General features: G+C 34.6%; 2 protein-coding genes across 3 annotated transcripts; one reads left to right on the top strand and one right to left on the bottom strand.

The window, feature by feature from the left end:
- Positions 1-5: 5 nt before the first annotated feature.
- LOC149408673 (uncharacterized) lies at positions 6-10,808 on the top strand (the record flags this gene model as incomplete). Its single annotated transcript, XM_089650535.1, has 3 exons — positions 6-110; positions 2,064-2,198; positions 4,290-10,808. Coding segments are annotated over 3 exons (381 nt in total), but the record flags the coding sequence as incomplete, so codon positions are not given.
- A 2,574-nt stretch (positions 10,809-13,382) lies between these two features.
- LOC149408672 (JNK1/MAPK8-associated membrane protein-like) lies at positions 13,383-20,310 on the bottom strand. Of its 2 annotated transcripts, none has more exons than XM_089650536.1 (5): positions 20,165-20,310; positions 18,292-18,536; positions 16,466-16,690; positions 15,816-15,985; positions 13,383-14,335 (listed from the first exon to the last, which is right to left on the bottom strand). In XM_089650536.1, exons 2-5 carry the CDS (start codon positions 18,522-18,524, stop codon positions 14,043-14,045), a joined length of 921 nt encoding a protein of 306 aa, XP_089506662.1. In that variant the 5' UTR covers positions 18,525-18,536; positions 20,165-20,310; the 3' UTR covers positions 13,383-14,042. The 2 variants fall into 2 exon arrangements, with proteins under 2 accessions (XP_089506662.1, XP_089506663.1); XM_089650537.1 differs by having other exon boundaries at positions 16,466-16,678.
- Between the last annotated feature and the right edge of the window lie 322 nt (positions 20,311-20,632).

The raw sequence follows: 20,632 nt of genomic DNA, 5'->3' as shown, positions 1-20,632 counted from the left end.
CGGCCAGGATGCAGTTTCACCTGGACAAGTGTCGCAAGGCGCACCCAAACTTACCAAAGGTGAACTGCCCTTTCGACAGGACCCACTGGCTGAATGAGCCGGAACTGAAGGTAAGTTGCTATAATTCATTATATTATTCTCTGACTACTGACGAAGGCCGTCAGAATGTTAATAATACTCCCAACTCCAGTAAAATATTAGCAGTATTTACTTTTGGTTGGCAACTTTGGCCGCTAGAGGGGCTAGTGTAGTATGGCATAAAATTCATTCAAATGTATGATTGAAACTCGCACCCCTAGGAGGTGCTAGTGTAGCATACTGCCATCAGAATATATAGGAAATGTGAGAAGTTAAAGGCATTATAAGTATTCTACATTATTTTGTTATTGACTTATTTCAGTTAGGTACTCCTACCTTCCAAGTGTTCCTTTCCAACTGTTTTAATCAAAAAAAGGTCAAGAGGCTTCCGTGATCGAAGAGTTAGGTTCTCGACTAGCAAGCCAGAGGTCACAGGTTCAAATCCCAGCGTGGGCAAGTAAATTTTATTTGATTAATTTATGTTTTTTCACAATTTTCTTATTTAAAATAATATATAGCACTTTGCGGCACATTCCAGAATGGAAGATACTCTCAGTATCGCCCAGATGTAAGACCACCATTCAAAATTGAAACTTGAAATGACTTTAGCCAGGTCAACAGGTCTGAATAGCCAGGTACTTCCCTACCTTCCTCTCCCCCTTCTTCCCCACTACCTTCAGCCTTACAACATACCCCAATTGGGAAAGCCATAGTCTCACTAGCTCCAGACGGTTGGGAGCAGTTGGGACTCTAGTGCGGCTTTACATTTAAAAAAAACAAGTGAAAATAATGTCCTTCCTTAAATGGAAGGAGATTATAAGTTCTCATAGAACTCCAAGATCTCTAGTAACATTTACCCTATTTAAGTTTGTTCTTAATTATGTAGGGATAGAATATTGTATTTTTCTTTCGAGAATAAGATATGATGCTACATTTATCTGTATTCAAAAGAAGGTAATTTTTTTAAACAATACATTGACCAGAAAGTCCAGGTCGTCCTTGAGCTCTATACAATCCGTCTCGGAGTTAATGATGTTGACAATCATACAGGTGAGAATTATTGATAGCTTTGTTAACATCATTCATAAAAATATTTAATAAGAGGGGGCCAAGAAGAGATCCTTGGGGAACTCCCGAGGTAACGGGGACGAAACTAGAGCAGAACCTTTGTAAGGTTGAATGTTTGTTTAACCTTTGCTTTCGTGCGATTGCTGAGATTAGAGGCTAACCGAAGAAGGAGGTCATCGCATATACCTATTACTTCGACTTTCTCAATTAAGATACTGTGGGGAATTTTATCAAAGGCTTTGGAATATTCTGTGTATACCACATCCACTTGATATCCGTTATCCATAGCAACAAGGACTGTATCAACAAACTCGTACAGATTGGTTTCTGTTGATTTTTTGATATGAGGTCGTTTACAAGGAAAAATGTTATCAAAAACTATTATGTCAAAAAGTTTACCCATTTCATTTAATTTAGAGATTGGTCTATAATTTTCTGACCTTAAGCGCCGCGAAATATTTACACCACGTTTTTTAGTCAGGCTGTTAGTAGAAAAACCTTCATTGTTGAGTCTTCACAAACTATGGGTAAGGAAATGGAGTTTTAAAACAAAAACATTTCAAAGATAATTTTATCTAGTTTCTAAAACAATATATTTTTTTGCGTCAACTCAAAAATAAGAAATATTTAGATCGTTATAGATACCTCGAGAGTATTCTGAAATTCACAATTATAACAATATAAAATAAATATTTTTGATTATGAAAATATCATCTAAAATCTGTTTATGTATTACCTATCTGCCTTATTTTTTTATAGTAGAAGTTCTGGTTTTGAGATGTGTTCAGCCATTTCCAATTTTTCCATTTGATTTTGACATGTTTACTAATATTTATGTATGTACAGCAATTTGTTTGTTAGACTGTATATTACGCCTAAGGATGCTTAGTATTTACTAATGATGGATGTTATTCCAGTACCACGTGACGGTATGCCCGCAGCGCATTGGGTTTGACCAGTTTGCCTACTCCGTGGAGGACCAGAGCCGCCCGGCCGCTGTGGTACCCCCGCCCGCACCCTACGTGCCCCCATCCGACGAGAACTGGGATGACGTAAGCTAACCTAGAAATCTTGTTTTTTTTTTATTTGACATTAAATCAAAAAATCCTTTGAAGGAAACACTAAAGAGATAATATTAGCCAGATTGTATGCATAAAAACAGACATCCTCTCGTGAGGCAGGTGATGTACTTGCATTTGTGCCTATTTTAATCGTCAATAAACGCCGGCAATAAATGCATAATATTTTAACCTTTTGGTCATTAGTGCATATTTGAACCTTTTTTTTATCATTTATGCATATAGCACTGCCATCTTTATTAATACAAGCCATGCTGGTGAAACTACACTGACAGATAAAGAGACCTGTTTTCGGACTTCTTGCACTGGGTTTAGCAGGATTTAGTACTAAAATTCACTGAGTGTACGGAGGCATCATAAGGATGCACTATTCCTGTATAAAGTAGTTAACAATAATATTCAATGCCCAGAGTTGCTAAACAAGATTCCATTCAATTTACCTGCGCTCAACACGCTCTTGTGTCCTGTTCAGGGTTGATCAAAGCAAAACGAACTCAAAGCAGAATTCTTACCTGAACAGACTATGCACTAATTACAATAGCGTATTATCCTAGGTTGATATTTTCATTTTCGAACTTACCAAAAAATACTCCATAAAAGAATATTTCTCTGATGGTTTGTGAATAATGTTTATATCTCTATTATGATTTGATTTATATCTACAACCTCTCTCCATGGCTATAAATGTATTGTTTTGTAAATTTTTCGTTTTATATTATCTTTTGTTTTGTATAAATTTTTTAATTAATTTTCCTTTCTCACAAATTTCAATAACTTATTCCATATTATGCTGTCTCAGTTAAAGTCACAAGGAGGAAATCCATAATTAGTTTATTTTACTATATAATACTTATGTACAAACTGATTAAATGTAAACTGTCTATTTCCCGAAAATGACTAAATAAATAAATTAAATCTGCTAAATCCAGTGCAAGAAGTCGCTTTAACCAAAACCTCTTAATGGTCGGTGCAGTTTCTACAGCTTGGTCTGTCTTAATAAAGATGGCAGTGCATATAGTCATTTAATTGTTCAAAATATGAGCTGTTCAAATTAGGAATGGATATTTGTGTGTTTCTGAGGAAACACGCTATTTTTGGAATGAGTTCCATTTGGAAATTTGAAAAGATTAGTCTTTACTATTAGTAGTAGAGATGACCATGTTTGAATTTAACATCCCACCCCCCCCTCCACCCGTCAGGCCTTTTTTTATTGCTTAACTTTGCATATTTTGGACATATTTAGTGCAAAATTCTTTCTTGGACCAGAAAATCTAGGGCCTAGGAGTCTTATGGTCAGTTTTCTTTCAGATCAATTAATTACAAGTAATAAAATTACCCCGCAATATTACTAAATTATTAACTACTAAACTTGCATAGAGTTTTTTTTTGGTTCAGAACGTATTCCAAGACCTTTGGTATTTTTCAAACGTTTTAATTGTATTTTTAAAAGAACAGCACAATTTATTGAAAAAATTTAAATATAAGTTTTTAACACTTGCATTTTTTGTATAACGGACAAATTGACTTTTGAACAATCTAATAAAATAAAAATTAAAGCTGTCGTTTTTGAAGTCGGATGTGACCTGACAAAAGCCATAAATAACATTGAGTTATATTTTTTAAACATATATTAAATGGACTATTTTGTTATTAACAAATGTAAGAAGTTAACTAAAAATGCACACATTTTGCTCACTACATATCACCAGTCTAAATTAATACAAAATTTAGAACAGAGAATTGTTTCATTAAACAATATTAAATAGTTCAATTGATAACATTTAAAATTGAAATACATGTTGATTTATCAAGTCTTGAAAAATAAACAAAGGTTAGAGATAGTGAGTGTATTAGATAAGATGGATGAGCCCACTTCCCAGTCAACACCACCACTTCCATAAATAACAGGTAAAGATAATAATAGATAAATAAAATAAACAGGGCCACCATAGTCCTGACATTTGTGACTCTTTTATGGTGTTCACAATCAGACTGGGGCTTTATATAGATGTTCTGCATATGTGTGTTGAATATAAATAAAGGTAGTTTGTGTGTGTGTTGCAGTCAGATTGCCCGGCGTATGACCCGCAGCAGAACCTGGATACCCGGACGGATGTGATGCGGAAGCTGCCCGGCGCTCAACCCGCCGAGAGGAGGAAGTTCCGCAGCGTGCAGCGTCAGAGGTACTGCCGGGAGACCCAATAACTGACTCGCAGAAAGCAACCATCCATACTCGTCATCCCAACCAACCTATTGACGCCAATCCAATATTTTCTACTTGCCTTTTAACTTGCAATTGGTCTTTCGACTTGAAGTTTGACTTTCAACTTATATTTAAACTTTCGACTTATGCTACTTACATTGAAACTTACTCGCAATTAAATTTTCAACCGGCAGCTTGAATTTATATTGCAGTCTGACAACACTATACATATTGGCAGGTTGCAACTTGCAACACAACTGAAATCTTGTTTCCAATTTTCATTTCCTACGGATGGTAAGCTTAAATGCCACATAATTTACAAAAGTGAACGTTACCATAAACAGAACAAATGAACATTTCTCTCTAACTTTCAAGTAACTCTTAGTAAAAGAATGACAATATTTATTGATATCCGATGACAGCGGTGGTCAAGTTTCCAAGCGGTAAGATCTGTTTTTTACATCTTCATCACGTTGTGAGCTGCTGTTTCTTTTAGAGGTCTGAAATGAATTGTGGAGTTACAAAACCTGCTCTGAAAATATTTGTTTATTTCGAGATACTCGCAAAAACTGTTTGGAACTACATTTTATGATAAATATTATGTTAACCCCTCAGGCCTCTGGCGAATACTGTCAGAAGGTCGGAGTAATTCCGTTTTGCGATAATATCCAAATAAAATGATTGTATCCGAAAACTAAAAACTGTTTTTGAAAGGTGATAAAATACGCTTTCGAATTTTATGATCAGAAATAAACATTATGAGTATTGAAATATTAAATTTCCATTTTTTACCTAACTTTTTTTTATGACTAAAGTGATAATTAAAAAATATGCAAAAACTCACGGATTTTATTAAATACATATATTACAAATGTTACTATCACCTCACTTTTTGTTGTTTCATATAAAAATAATTAATGAAAAATTCTTTTTTTTTTTTTTTACCAAAAAGAGAACACCTTGAGAGATGTCACTATAATATAACATTTTACAATTTAGAAAATCGAAAATTAGTAATATACTTTAAATAAAAAAGAAGCCTCCATATTGCACCAATCGAAATTCCGGCCTAATATTAGAAACGAATGTACTTATTACTTATATTTCTGTCAGCTTTTGTATTGATTCTTTCATTTTTGGTTTATGTTATCCCAGTTAGTGTTAATATTACCTGGAATATTTTCAACAATTGACAAATGAAGATATTATTATTTAACGGTTTACGGTTCACAGACATTAAACCATATTGAATTAGGCCGGTTGTTTACTTTCTGATAAAAAAAGCTGATAAGCGGCGCCGTTTCAAGATCATTTTTATAGCTTAAATGGATTTTTAATATTTATTACAATTTATCCATTTTTGTTTTAAGATTTAAAGGTGCCAGATGGAAAAGGTGTTACTAAAAAAAAGCTAATCTTTTTAGGCTTCCCGCCACAAGAAAATTAATCGTCTATTTTTGCTCTCAAAATTATTGCCGTTGAATTTTATAAAGTCTAAAACACTTAGATGGTGTCACTTTGCGATGGGTATCTATTGACATAGATGGTGTGACTATGCAACAGGTACCTATTGACATAGATGGTGTGACTATGCGATAGGTACCTATTGACATAGATGGTGTAACTGTGCGATAGGTACCTATTGACATAGATGGTGTGACTATGCGATAGGTACCTATTTACGTAGATGGTGTGACTATGCGATAGGTACCTATTGACATAGATGGTGTAACTATGCGATAGGTACCTATTGACATAGATGGTGTGACTATGCGATAGGTACCTATTTTGGCTTCTGTCTGTGTGAATATTTAATGCTGCTTTCAGATCTAGCTAAGTTTTCTGGACTCACAACTAGATGGTAAAAAGTTTTCCAGAGAACTTTAGTGCGCTATCGGTGCGATTGCAACACGTTGCTCGCTTCAGACGCTTGGCGTAACTTGATAGGTGCAGCTTTTAAATTCTGCTGATATCGTCATGTCATAAAACATAGTTAAGTTAGCAGTAAAGGCTTAATCTAAGACGCAATTATATTGATACAAAATGGTAACAAACCAAAATTCCCTTTGATTTATAATTTAACAAATAAAATGGTCAAATAGACCTAAATTTTGAAACTTTATACGATTTGAAAGCATTTTTTTTTTTTAATTTTACTAGAGGGATCTTCCTTAGGTGTGTATGTTTAACTTTTTATAAAGAGAATTTGATTCCGCAATAATTATGTTTGATTAGTGAATCGATGATTGAATGTAACGTTTGTGATAGGAACTTAATTGAACTGGAGTGATTCCAATTTTGTTATATTTTTTTTATTACTTATTTTGGCTGTTGCAATGACTAAACAATGCGACAGTTGATTTTGTGAAAAAAAGCTTTAAAATTGTGATGTTAATATGAATAGTGCTAAATGAACTGAAAGGGTAAACATATTTATATAAGTCTCTAAACAGGTGAATAAGGCTTGAAGCTCGGTGGCATGTTACACTATTGTATGACAAATTGAGGATCATTCTGCAGTATGAGGAAATAGCCAACAATAATAAAAATACAACTTTTGTGAAAGTGTTTATCAATGACATGACTAACTACGTAAATCGTTTCAAATATAATAATAGATGCAAAAAATACTGATATATTTTAATAGTTTCCCCTTAAGATGCATTTTTCATTAACCGGTGCAAAACTGCATTTTATGTGGTGTTATGCATTTTAAATGGTATTACACATTTTAAGTGGTATTACACATTTTAAGTGGTATTACACATTTTAAGTAGTATTACACATATTAAGTGGTGTTATACATTTTAAATGGTATTACACATTTTGAGTGGTATTACACATTTTAAGTGGTATTACACATATTAAGTGGTATTACACATTTTAATTGGTATTACACACTTTAAGTGGTATTACACATTTTGAGTGGTATTACACATATTAAGTGGTATTACACATTTTAAGTGGTATTACACATATTAAGTGGTATTACACATTTTAATTGGTATTACACACTTTAATTGGTATTACACACTTGTCGTATTACACATTTTAAATTCCAAGAGTTTTCTTACATCATCTGCAAAAAAGTTTTTAAAATTTATGGATTCTTTAATAATCTAAAATGCAAATAATAGCCTAATTAACATTTTTAATGTATATAAATAAAGTCATGTGGGTTTATTTAAATTTAACCAATCTTATATCTGTTTTGGCTTACTTATTCTGCAGATTGATACTCGATACATTTCAGTGTTTTACTTAGAATGACACTCTAAAATTATATTCTTCTTTGTAGTTTTAACTTTATGATCAATAATGTCCAAAGTGGTTCGGTTAAAATACTGTTGGAAAATATTTTTTAACAAATTTATTTTCTTGAATAGTATTTTGTAAATATTTAATAGAAACCAGATTATAGTCTGCTTTAAAACTACAGGAAATAGAATAAATGTTGTGAGAGTCCAATGTAGACATTAAATTAATGTAAAAATTTTGTCTTAATATGTATAATTAATCTGAGATTTATTTACTTTAAAAAAAGTTATATTTACATTCTATCTGTAATTCATTTTAAAATCTTTACATTGCACTAAGCAGAATAGTAAAATAGTATAAGTAAATGTCTTGTTCTATGAACCATCATCATCCAGCTTCATGGTACTGCGGGGTCTGGGTCGGGTTTAACCTCCACTACAAATGTCCTCTGCGACTGCAGTCAATTTCCGCACCACTCGCCTCCAGTCTCTCGTCCTTCTCGTCCTGCTCCGATCCTCCGCAGTCAGTCTCTGCCCTAATCCTAGACCTATATCTTCTGTTGTTCAACCAATAAATAACATAAATATTTAATGCACTTTGTTGAAACTGCATCCAAGTATAGTTGTACTGCCTTCATAAGCAAAAAAATAGTTGGGAATCTACAAAATTCACATTCTAATATATACTTATTATTATTATGTGACCTTTGCAAATTTCCAGCTGCCTTTTTGCTTATGATGGCAGAATACTAACTATTCTATTAAAAAATAAGCATAATTATTCTTCTATTCGGCAAAAGAAATTAGAAATAAAAGTGATTAAAGTTGTATTTAGAATCACAGTCGAATTTCTGTTTTCTTCTGCTAGGAAGGAATCAACATGCCATGTTTTTACTAACTTATCATAGAAACATTAATTTTCTATATTTTTGATACATTTTCATATTTATTTTTTTTTTTCTGCCTTGTTCACTTATATTCTTGGTAAAAAATAAAATACAGGTGACAATATTAATTTCATTTCTACCTTAGTGTACATGTATAGGAAATGTAGACAGATATCTAAAGAACAATATAAAATAACATATTTTAAAATAAAGTACTCAAATGAGGATATGCATATATTAAAACAAATTTTCTGCTTGCAAACATCAAAAATTCAGATTGGTGACGGAAATCTTTGTAATAATGGAAATCTATCTTATAACTGTTTCAATTTAACCTAACGCTATTTGATCATTGATTAGTCTGTAGAAAAACAAATGACGACAATTTGACATTTACATTAGCGCAGGCCTTAAATCATAGATCACGGCATGTATAGAGTAAGACAAGGCAAAAATTCAAAATTGCAATTTATTAGGTTTTTTTTTTGGACTCCAAACTGATTTAGTTTTTCCCAAAATGTAACAATATTTTCCCACAGCACAATAGTTATGATTGTTCTCAATTGTATATAATAATTCAGACATTCTTCAATAGTTTTGCCGTCAGCTGCGTTACTTATGTTGTTCATAAAAATGTATGTTATTATTTATTTTAGGCATTAATTACATAATATGTGTAAGAGTAAGTTTAACATATCAGCATTTCGGAAATATTATTATGCATAGTTCCAACTGTGCACTTACAAATTTTTAAGAATGTCAACTTTTGACTATATGGATCTTAAATGCCTTACACAACCTCCCTGCAATCGGAGGCAATATCGGGCAGTGGTGGGGAGCACCCTAGATCGCTTCCTTGATCATCGCGTGAGACAAATCGGCACTAACTCCAAAATCGGGACCGTGTTGAGTCACCCAGTGTGTAGTAAAATCATGTTGATTTTGTTAGTTTTCTTGCGAGCGATTCACCAATCAATTCTTAACCCAAATCTTTTTTTTTTTTTACATAATTGCACTCAAGAAAGCGCTGTTGCTTTGCTGCATGATCAGTTTAACACTGGGGCAGGGACGGGTGTGTGGAAAAGATGCCAATTTTACCCCCACCACCACTCCCTAAATCGCATTCGATTACAGGGAGGTGTGTAAGGCCTCTTAGGGTGCCGTCGAAATGTAATTTAAAAGAAGACTTTTCCATGTGTATTTTAGAATATCAAAGCAAATATGCTTTTTTCAAAGTTTTACAAACAATTCATCAAAATTAAATACTACCTACCACCATATTAGCCTGAATATCATGCCCCCATTAATAAATGAGATTAGTTGATTAGAAAATAGCGCAAGTAAATACCAATATAAATGTGCACAGAGAAGCAAATGAGTATACAAAACATCATACAGCCTCTCCCTCACAACGTACCTCAATTGAGGATGCTATTATCTCACTGGCTTCAAACGATTGGGACTGTTGTATTTGCAAAAAGTTTTGGTTTTAATGCGACACACTTATTTCTGTACCTATCTAACATTGCATTAAATAATGATTTGTATTTTGGCTAATATGGTGCCATCTACTTGGGAAAATACTGAGAAAAATTCTGTTACTTTATTAACAAACAGAATCATTTTTGAAATATTGTGAAAATAGTTATTCTTGATACATTTCGGAAATTAATTAGAGTAGAGATTTAAAAGATAATATTGGAGAGATATGTATAATATTGACTTGTTATGTTTTGTTACTTGATGTGAGGGGCGATGGTTGAAATGTTACCATTAAAAAAATTAAAAAAACACTGAGGGCTATTAACTTCTTGCGACGCTTCCTGCGCTTAAATATTTTCAGTTCCTTTACCAACCAATCACCATTATTCTACACTGTGAAAGATTATTTTAACATTACATTCTCACAACACTGAAATACCAGGATAAGTTTTTTGTTAATAGCCTCATTATTTTAGATGATTAATTTACATAATATATTGTTTATGTACCTTTTCAATTTATTTTAAGTATGTAACATTTTGTTTTCCTAGATTAACTTTATTTAATTTTGTCTTCTGTAAATTGAATTAAATTGTCACTTGTTGCACAAATTTCAATTAAATTTAAACTTTTCTAAGTCAATAAATTATTTTTCAATTAATTTGTATTTGGTTTTAAATAGTTTTTGTAATTTTTTAAAGCTAGAGTCTTTTTATAGAATTTGATACCTACCATAAATGAAATAGTTATTTTTATGTAAGATAATATCTTTGAATTTAGTTAATTTATTGCTGCACAGATTTCAGAACTGTGTTTAAAAGATTAAGATTAATTGCTATATTTTTGTAATTTTCATTCTATTATGTAATTTTATTATTGTGTTCATTGAATTAAACAATGTAATGGATAACCAAATATTTTTGTTTTATTGTATTTGTCAAATCTTGTATTTTCTGCTATGAGACCTATTTGTATATGATAGTCACTGAAATTCTTTATCGTAGGTTTTCAACAGCCTCGATGTGTGCTTTATTTCTCTCCTCATATGTAATATACAGCACTGAAATTTATTTTGTATATTAACCACTGTAATGTCATCCAATTTCATAGGGGTGGTGTTTTGAAATCTTATGTAGATAGTGACCGTCCTCTTATTTTGAAGGTCAAGTGTGTAAAGTATGATCAATCTCGGGATAAAACAAGATTTGTATAAAAAACATAGCCAGAACGTGGTACTTCTAGATAGATAATATACAACTGAAGTCCCCGGGATTTATGTAAAGTTTTTCAAAATCAGGTGTAGACTGTAATTTTCTTCTTATTTTGAACGCCTGCTGTAAGGGGTGGGGAATGGGGATGGGGTGGTTTTTCGAAATCTAATGTAGACAGTGGCCTCCCAACTGTTTTAAAGGGTTCCATGCTAACTCAACACAGTGACTATTCAACACACCTTTAAAACGTGATATAAAGTCATTAAAAATGATGAAAAAAAATAAAATTTTAACCTAACCTAACCTACTTAACCCAGTTAATAAAGTTTTTGTTTCATCACTTTCCATGACTTTAAAGATGAGATGAATTATCATTTTGATGATTTATCCGGTCACCGTTTTAAAGATCTAGTGTGCTAAATTTCATTAACCTCGGAATAAAACTGTAGATTTGTATAAAAAACAAAACCACGCCACCCGCGCCTGTCCGCCACAAAGAGATACTCTCCTTTATATATTAGAAGATTACATTTTTGTAATATTTTATTGATTTGTCCTACTTGGGCCGTGTTGTAGCAAGTAGTCTATAACTTCAATTTGTTCTGCATACTACTAAAATAATGAATACACACATTAAATTATAATGGCCATAAATGAGAACCTTGAGGTACGCCAAAGGGCACTGAAAAGAAGCTGGACTAAGTTCCTTCAACTGAATCACATTGAATTCTACTCCTAAGGTATGAAGTGATCCACTGGAGTAAGTCACCGTGGATGCCTAATTGATATATGGCTCTCTGATACATTTTTTTAATCTCTCCTTGATAACTTGTCTCTTCTCACTTAAAAGTCTGCCACTAGGGTAGTAAAAAAAGTATCTTATTTCAATCCTACTTACTGTATGAATATTTATGTACACCTGCAAAAACTATGGTCCAAATACAAGGAAATTTAATACACTTTATTTTAGAGAAAGATACAAATAACCTGGTAATCTCTACTGCACAGACGCATTGTGGGCATGCTGAGTTTGTTCTACAGGTATTCTAATACAGCCATTGATCCCCGGAGCACTAGTGCGTGAAATTCGACAGGCATGAGCGGAACACAGTTGAAATTGGCTTCATTAGAATGGGCAGTTTCTTCGACTCATTTTTGTGCAGGTCGACTCGTATTTTCTCGTTGTTTTTCCTCCTTCATATAATCCGGGCCTCGTCAAGACCATATTAAGACGCATTAATAAATTCCTTCCTACAGACCTTATCTCAACCCGCCTCACAATGCTGCCCAACCAATATATATTTAAATTCCTCCTACTACCATCAAATGAAATTGTTGCAGGACTTAGCTAACAGAGAATTGAACCCGCAAGAATTTTTTTAAATATTCTTTTTTGTTTTATTTTAGGCCTTTCTTCCTCAGTAATACTCGAGTATCCGATACTAATGTTGTGTATTCACGTCGCAAACACCTTGACACGCATAGTTCATACACGTCGCTACTGAAATCAAAAGACCCTCATCACCACCATCTCTCAAAACGTCATAACTAGCTTTCGTAACCTCACTCGCTCCTCTGCTGATGCTGGCATTTTGTTCCTAGCATGTGATCTAAAGCACACGCATTTTTATAAAATATCTGACAAGCAATGAGAACTTGAATGAACTGAAGAAGAGACTATCATATTCATTGCTCCGCTATGTTTAAAGTCTCGATGACACGAGTGGTAACGACTTTAGCCGGCTGGTCTCGAGAGACTGGCATCACCGACGTGTGTCTGTGAACAAACCTCCACACATGTTGTATGGCAGTGGTCGCCAAGATATTTAAATCACTGAGTATCAGATACTTGTGTATCCCTGTAGAAAAAGGGTCTAACACTACATTGTCATTATCAGTATTGCAAGGGAGTGAATATGATATCTCTATTATACTAAAATAAAGTCACTATCCGTGTCTGTTTGTGCGCTTAGTTCTTCTCAATTACACAACTGATTTTCAGTATCATTTACAGAATTTCTACCAGAAGGTTTATAAATATAATACATGCATATTATTTTTATAGAAAGTAGAGAAAAGTCAAGCAACGCCGTCGGCTAGCATTAAATTAAATTCACTTTTTGATAAAAATATGTTTTTATTATCCATAAAATATTTACACATGTACATTTAACATTGGAGAAACACTGGATTCCATAAACTACATCTACATATTAGGCTCTCCCACATGTACGCTTCGGAACGAGCGTTCCGCGCGCCGCTTCAGGCGTGTAGAAAAATAAAGTTACATTAGTATAACGGTTTACAGCGCTGCCATCGTGGGATTTTTCTACACGCCTGAAGGGGCGCACGGAACGCTCATTCCGAAGCGTATGTGTAAATCCTACTATTCACTTTCTTGTCTTAACAGCTTACAAACGTCATAAGTAGGATTAGTCCATTCAAGGGTTTATTTATTTAAGAAACTATTTTATAATGTCGTTTCACAGAATTTGAACAATTCATCAAATTTAAAAGTTAATATTCAAGTTCTGTTATTATCTAAGTACTGTAAAACGACAAGCCCATGATGAAATAATAACCTGAATTTTAACTCGTTTAATTTTGACAAATTGTTCAAATTCTGAGAAATAATCCATCCTTAATAATTTCCTTCACATCAAACCAAAGAAAAATATTATAAACAACTTCCTTCACATCAAACTAAAGAGCGTTAACAAGAGCCTGGTAGTGTGACAATTGATTTGCGGCTGTTTGAGCTTCCGTTTGGGTAACCGTCACTCATTGTGGATCTTCATGGGGTCAGTGAACCTGGAGGTGAGGATGTAGAAGGCAGCAGGAGCAGGCACGAGGGTCAGCAGAGCCCCGTGGAAGACGGGGTCCTTGAGGCCGGTGATGGAGACGATGCCGTAGGCGTGCAGCAGCCAGTGGCCCAGCAGGATGACTACGTTGCGCACTTCCGTCACCGAGGACACCAGCATGGCCACGACAGACTGGTCGATCTTTACAGAGAAGTGCGACGCTGACGACATCATGGACAAGATGATGATGATGTAGGGGAAAGAGTAATCTGAAAGTAATCATTGCAATTTTACAATATTCATTGTCATTAAGTGACTTTGTGATATAGATTTATTTCCCATTCTCATCTGACAAATGTTAAACCGTGTAGAAATGTCAATGCATGTTTGGCGTGTATCCGGTGCCGAAGCCATCAATGACACTAGGTCCTTTTTTTTTTTTTTTTTATTTTATAGTGAATACCTCACAAGAGTCCCAACTGCTCCCGTCTGGAGCCAGTGAGACTATGGCATCCCCAATTGGGGGATGTTGTGAGGCTGAAGGTAAGTGGGGAAGGGAAAGAGGAAGGTGGGGAAGTACCTGGCTATTCAGATCTAGTCACTAAACACGGCTAAAGCCATTTGGAGCAACGTTTCAATTCTGAATGGTGGTCTTACACCAGGGCGATACTGGTAGTATCTTCCACTCTGGAACGTGCCGCAAATATACTATATATTATTTTAATTAATTAATTGTGAAATAACACAAATTAATCAAATAAAATTTATTTGCGCACGCTGGGTTCGAACTCGCGACCTTCGGAATGGCAGTCCAATGCGTTACCACTGGACTATGCCGGCCGTCCTTGTAGGATCTTCCATTAAAGTACCGGTAGAACAAGGACAGCACTCCCACCTGACGCCTGTTCTCAAAAGATTGCAATCCGTTTGTTAACGCACATTAAGCGGGCAGTTCATGCGCTGACGGCAATGTGTAGCGGGTGAAATAAAAGGTTACGTACAAAATTATAGATTTAGCTTTAAATAATGTACAAATTTGAATGTAATTTTCTACGTATTACTAACCATACCCAGCTATGAAAGTATAGTTGGGACCTTTCCAAAGAGATTGGTATACAATATTCATATAGAAATATCGGATAGCAATATCTTTTACGCTATTAACCCCTCCAGCGTTTGAGGGTCATAAATGACCGGGCGTTTATATTTTATAAAAATATTTTTATCTTTTTTTCATGCAGAAACACGTAATTTTTTTAACATTAGATAGAGAAATAATAATTTTATACTGAAATCCATTAATAAAATCCTAAAAATTGCCAAAATTAATAATTCATATTTCACACCGCTATCGTAACAATCGGTTTAAAAATTATTTTTTAAATGAACGAGATAAAAGTGAATTTACAGTTGTCTTACAAATTCCCCAAACAAAACAATTTTTATATGATTGGAGTAAAAAATTAAGTAAAAATCTGGTTAGCATTTTTGACAACATTTTTCACATTTGATATTAAAATTTAATTATTTAGAAATAGTAATGTTTATTTTAAATATAGATCTACCCTTCTCACTATCAAACACCAGTAGATGGAATGGGTAGAACTACCTTTTCCGCACAAAGTGGTTAAGTTATTTTTTATTAAGGATTTTTTCAAGTAACTTGGGGGTACAAAGCTTTTTATTCCATAAATAAAAAAGTAATTTCATTGAAAATATGAAACCAACATTGATTGCAATGCTACTCACAGATGAGTCCCGCTCCCACGGCGTGAATGAATATGAGGATAGGCAGGAAGTAGAGACCGCAGTAGACGGCGAGGATGGAGACGGTGGGCAGGAAGGTGGCGAACACCACGCAGCGGTACAGCAGCAGCAGCGCTATGCACAGCGCATACATTATCAGCACCAGAGTGTACCTGTAACACACCACATTTGATATATTGTAAGACCCGCCTCCGTGGTCGAGAGATAAGACTCTCGACTAGCAAGCTGGTTCAAATCCCGGCTGCGCTAGTAAATTTTATTTGATTAATTTATGTTATTTCGCAATTTACTCATTTAAAATAACGTAAAGTATATTTGCGGCACGTTTCAGAGTGGAAAACACTCTCAGTATCGCCCTTGTATAAGACCATTATTCAGAATTGAAACATTGTTTGAAATGGCTTTGGCTGTATTTGGTGACCAGATCGGAATAGTCATGTACTTCCCCACCTTCCTCTTCCCCATCTCATTTCCCTTCCACCACCTTCAGCCTCACAACATACCCCAATTGGGGATGCCATAGTCTCTGGCTACAGACGGTTGGGATCTGTTGGACTCTTGCGCGGTCTGCCAGTCGGAGAACATCAGACAGCCAAGATCACTTAAATAAAACACTTAATAGAAGTACTCACAGAGGATAGACAGCCTCCTGCGTGCAGTGCAGCGTGGTTTGGTAGTTGGGCGTGGGGTTGTGCAGCAGGGTGTACCAGTCAGCTAGACCGCCCACGCGGCAGGCACGCACGCTCAGCGAGCCCAGCGGGTCGGAGAACAGCAGCGTGATAACACAGGCCATGGCCACCTCAAACAGCGCACACACGTGCATGGCTATCAGGTGGCGATTGAAGCTGGGAGTGGAACTTCATCAAATCAATTAAATTGAATCTCTTGGAATGTGGACATATTTTGCATTAATAGCCCTGTTCACACACTGTGCTCCTAGCTTTCGAGGCAGTTCCCAACCAACAAAATCAATTGTAACTATGTATAATAATATTTCAAACCATTGCTCAATACTTGTTTGCACTCGTCATGCGTTGAAGGCTTCGTAGCGAGTTCTGAGCTAACAACTATGTCCAGATACCAAGAAGCTAGTGCATGAGCTGTTCCCAATTAGCTAGAAAGTTAATTACATTGATGGGAGGGTCCAAATGTGTTATTAGAGTCACAATTGATTTCATACACTTTATTTTGCTATTTTGACTGCTTAATCATTTATTTGCTAGTTGGGTATGAAACGTGCGTATTGCGTGGACTATCCAGACAGAGCTAATGCTGCTACATAAATGGTAAGCATTGATACTGCTTGTTTGTCAGTTACATGATTTCATCGCCGTTGGGGCAAAACTCACCAAACCAAAACACACATTTTTGAGATACTACAAATTTGAAAGCTAAAATATAAACATTAAAATACAATTTTTAGTTTTCTAAGTTTTATTTACCCGCATAATCTATTTATATAAATAAAAAATATCAATGTTCGTTTGTTCAAAATCTTAAATCTTAAAGTTCTACACCGATTGCTTTGAAGTTTTGACACAACGTTGCATTTGAGTACGAGTGTGTTTTTATATACCTATCTTATATAGATGTCACCTGTAATAGGTAAAAACATGCCTTTTGAAAAACAGGGTAATCTGTTGGACGTAAAAGCAACAGGCGCTATTGTACATTTATTTGAATTTCACTCTTGTTTTCTTGAATGATATGGAAACTAACCCACTTTCCGACTTCCAATCGAGCTGAACCTCGGCAAATAAACTCGTTGTGGATGACAATGCATTCTATGATCTTCTAGTGGCAATCACTCACACAATCGGACATATAGGCATTTCTCTGAAATTGACATTACAGCAGTTAATATACTCAATAAATGTCGATCCTACCCAATTGGAATTTGGCTATTGTTAAAAATTTTAAATACATCTATTAATAAAAATATTATTATTTTCTTTTATACCATACTATGTAAATTTGCATACTTACATTATTTTTATTTTAAAGACAATTTATCTTTCTACTGATAGGTAGATACTTACAATTTGAATGATATAAATTTATACATCATAATGGAAATTAAAATATATTTATGTTAGGTTAGAAGAGCTACATTTTTAGAATTTTTATTTATTTAGCTAAAATCTGTTGAATCTCCAATTTAGTGAGATTTAGCTTAAATCTATTGAATCTCCGATTATGAAGATTTAGCTTAAATCTATTGAATCTCCAATTATGAAGATTTAGCTTAAATCTATTGAATCTCCGATTTAGTAAGATTTTGCTTAAATCTATTGAATCTCCGATTTAGTAAGATTTTGTTTAAATCTATTGAATCTCCAATTTAGTAAGATTTAGCTTAAATCTATTGAATCTCCAATTTAGTAAGATTTAGCTTAAATCTATTGAATCTCCGTTTTAGTAAAACTTTTACAATAATTTGTTAGGCAATGGACAATACCTTTCTCTCTTGTAAACAATGTCGATGAAGAACCAGTGCAGCACTAGGGCCAGGAGGGCCATGAATCCGAGGTAAAGCCAGTCGTAGAGCAGCAGTTCCTCCACGCACGGGGTGCAGTGGCCCGAGAAGCTGGCGCGGTAGCCCCGCGGGCAGGCACCGCACTCGCCCCACGTGCCATTCTCCCACTGCGAGCGCCCGCAGTACTGTCCCGGGCACGTCTGGATCAGAGTCATGGCATCTCAAACCTGGACAACAACATTTTATATCTTTACAGTGTGCAATACACAGCAAGTACATAATACTAAAACCAAACTAAGACTATCCATAAACCATTATTTCGAGACAAACAAAGATTTTTTTTTTGAATCTCTTCAAAATTGATTTTAAGATATTGAATCATGTTTTAAATTTGAAATCTCGCAAGATTCCAAACTGCTCCCAACCGTCTGGAGCCAGTGGAATACGGCATCCCCAATTGGGGTTGGAAGAGGAAGGTGGGGAAGTACCTGGCTTTTCAGATCTGTTCACCAAACACGGCCAAAGCCATTTCAAGCAACAATTCTGAATTGTGGTCTTACACCTGGGCGACACTGAGAGTATCTTCCACTCTGGAACTTGCCGCAAATATTCTATATACTATTTTAAATGAGTAATTTGTGAAATAACGCAAATTAATCACATAAAATTTACTTGCACAGCTGGGATTTGAACCCGAGACCTCTAGCTACCTGGTTCGAGAGCCTTATCCATTGACCACGGTGGCCGTCAATGTTAATGTCATTTGAATGGTATGGCTTAGATAAGTTTGGCATATATTTACATATACAAATTTGTGTTCTCATCGGTATTATTATAGAGTAGTTCATAATCCTTTTAGCCAAAAAATGATGCCATCGAATTGAGCTTTGAATAATCAAAAATACTGATTTCGGTCCAGCGTACGATGCGATGTTCGAATGTTTGGTAAATAGACACCTAATTACCTTAATTTTTATAGGCACAGATTCCATAATCTATATTTCAGACGTATATAGTTGTTTCATGTAGTAATTAAGTTGAAACGAAGTATAATTTCCATAAATTATACTTCGTTTCAACTTAATTCCTACATGAAACAACTATATACGTCGGGAGAGATGGTAAAAGACGCATTAAAATACCATTTGTATTCAATCAAAGTTCAAAGTTTCCCTTATAAAACTATTCCTTTGCCGCCATCTTGGCCTTTTTTTAGTATGGATTAATGTTAGGTGAAAGTATAATTTCAATTTAAATATGCATAAATTATTTAAATATAATCCAAACTAAGAACCTATGTTGTGTTCTGTAGTCATTGTTGAAACAAAGTGTAATATCCATAATCTTTACCTAAAAGTGTGACAGCGATAGTTTACGAGGTAAATAATTATCATTACGTAAAGGTCTGCAAATACACATCCTCAACACTATATTACAAAACCTGGAGAACTTATAACAAAATTTGATAAACTTGTCGAATTCCATTCATGCTAATATGCACAAAAATTATAAATAGCACTTGGTATTCAGCGGAATTCGACAAGTTTACCCACTATTCGAAGGCGGTGTTAGAACCCTGAGACTTGGTCAGTGACCAGCAGAGGTGTGCAAAATGGGTACCCAAAACCATTTGAAATGGATTTATTTGAAATAAAGCACATCTCTGGTGACCAGTCACCCTAGTTGTAGTCGTGCACATCGCTCGGGTCCATAAAAAAATGGATAGTGTAAAGGCTTGTTTTAAAATTATCCTTATTGCATCGCTATAAATGATCGTATTTTTTCTTGTTGTTATACAGACCAAATCCGACAAAACGTGTGTTCGAACAATTTTGAACAAAGAATTCAAACTCACCCAAATTCTGTTAGAAATTGTCTATTTTAAAGAAAAATTGTCCAGTAATATTCTCCTAAGCAATATAGCATAAAATTAGTGTATTAAGGAAAAAAGTTTGAGTATTATGACATTTGTCAAATATACAGAAATTGTCTTCTCACATTTTTGACAGTAAATGAAGTATTGCCAGATTGCTAAACACTTTCACAAATTATATTTATGTTTGGAAGTACTAGCGCAATAGCCATATAATTAGAGCTTTGGGCACAAACACACTAGTGTCTGCCATAATCAGAAATAATTGATAAAAATGAGGTTGAATGAAATATTTAAAGAATGTCACCGAAAGGTCTTGGTCGTGGCAGAAGGAAACAAGTCGAAATGGATGGAAAAGGGGATGGGGAAAGGACGGCCGGATGGCAGAGTATCTAGATTAGCCCTGTCTAGTTAAATTCATTTTAAAAATAACGCCACGTAGCGTACGTC

The sequence above is a fragment of the Hesperophylax consimilis genome, unplaced genomic scaffold, assembly GCF_061612785.1.
Source record: "Hesperophylax consimilis isolate HC1 unplaced genomic scaffold, BYU_Hcon_1.0 scaffold_125, whole genome shotgun sequence".
NCBI lineage: Eukaryota > Metazoa > Arthropoda > Insecta > Trichoptera > Limnephilidae > Hesperophylax > Hesperophylax consimilis.
This window is presented reverse-complemented; position numbering and strand designations above follow the sequence as displayed.

Bases quoted from the DNA above. Each gene is read 5' to 3' on its own strand.
- LOC149408672 (XM_089650536.1), bottom strand. From the start codon at position 18,524: ATGACTCTGATCCAGACGTGCCCGGGACAGTACTGCGGGCGCTCGCAG. The intron at 16,691-18,291 runs GTATTGTCCATT...GATTTGATGAAG, and splicing joins ATTGTTTACAAGAGAGAAAG to TTCCACTCCCAGCTTCAATC. The intron at 14,336-15,815 runs GTGAGTAGCATT...GATTACTTTCAG, and splicing joins CGTGGGAGCGGGACTCATCT to ATTACTCTTTCCCCTACATC.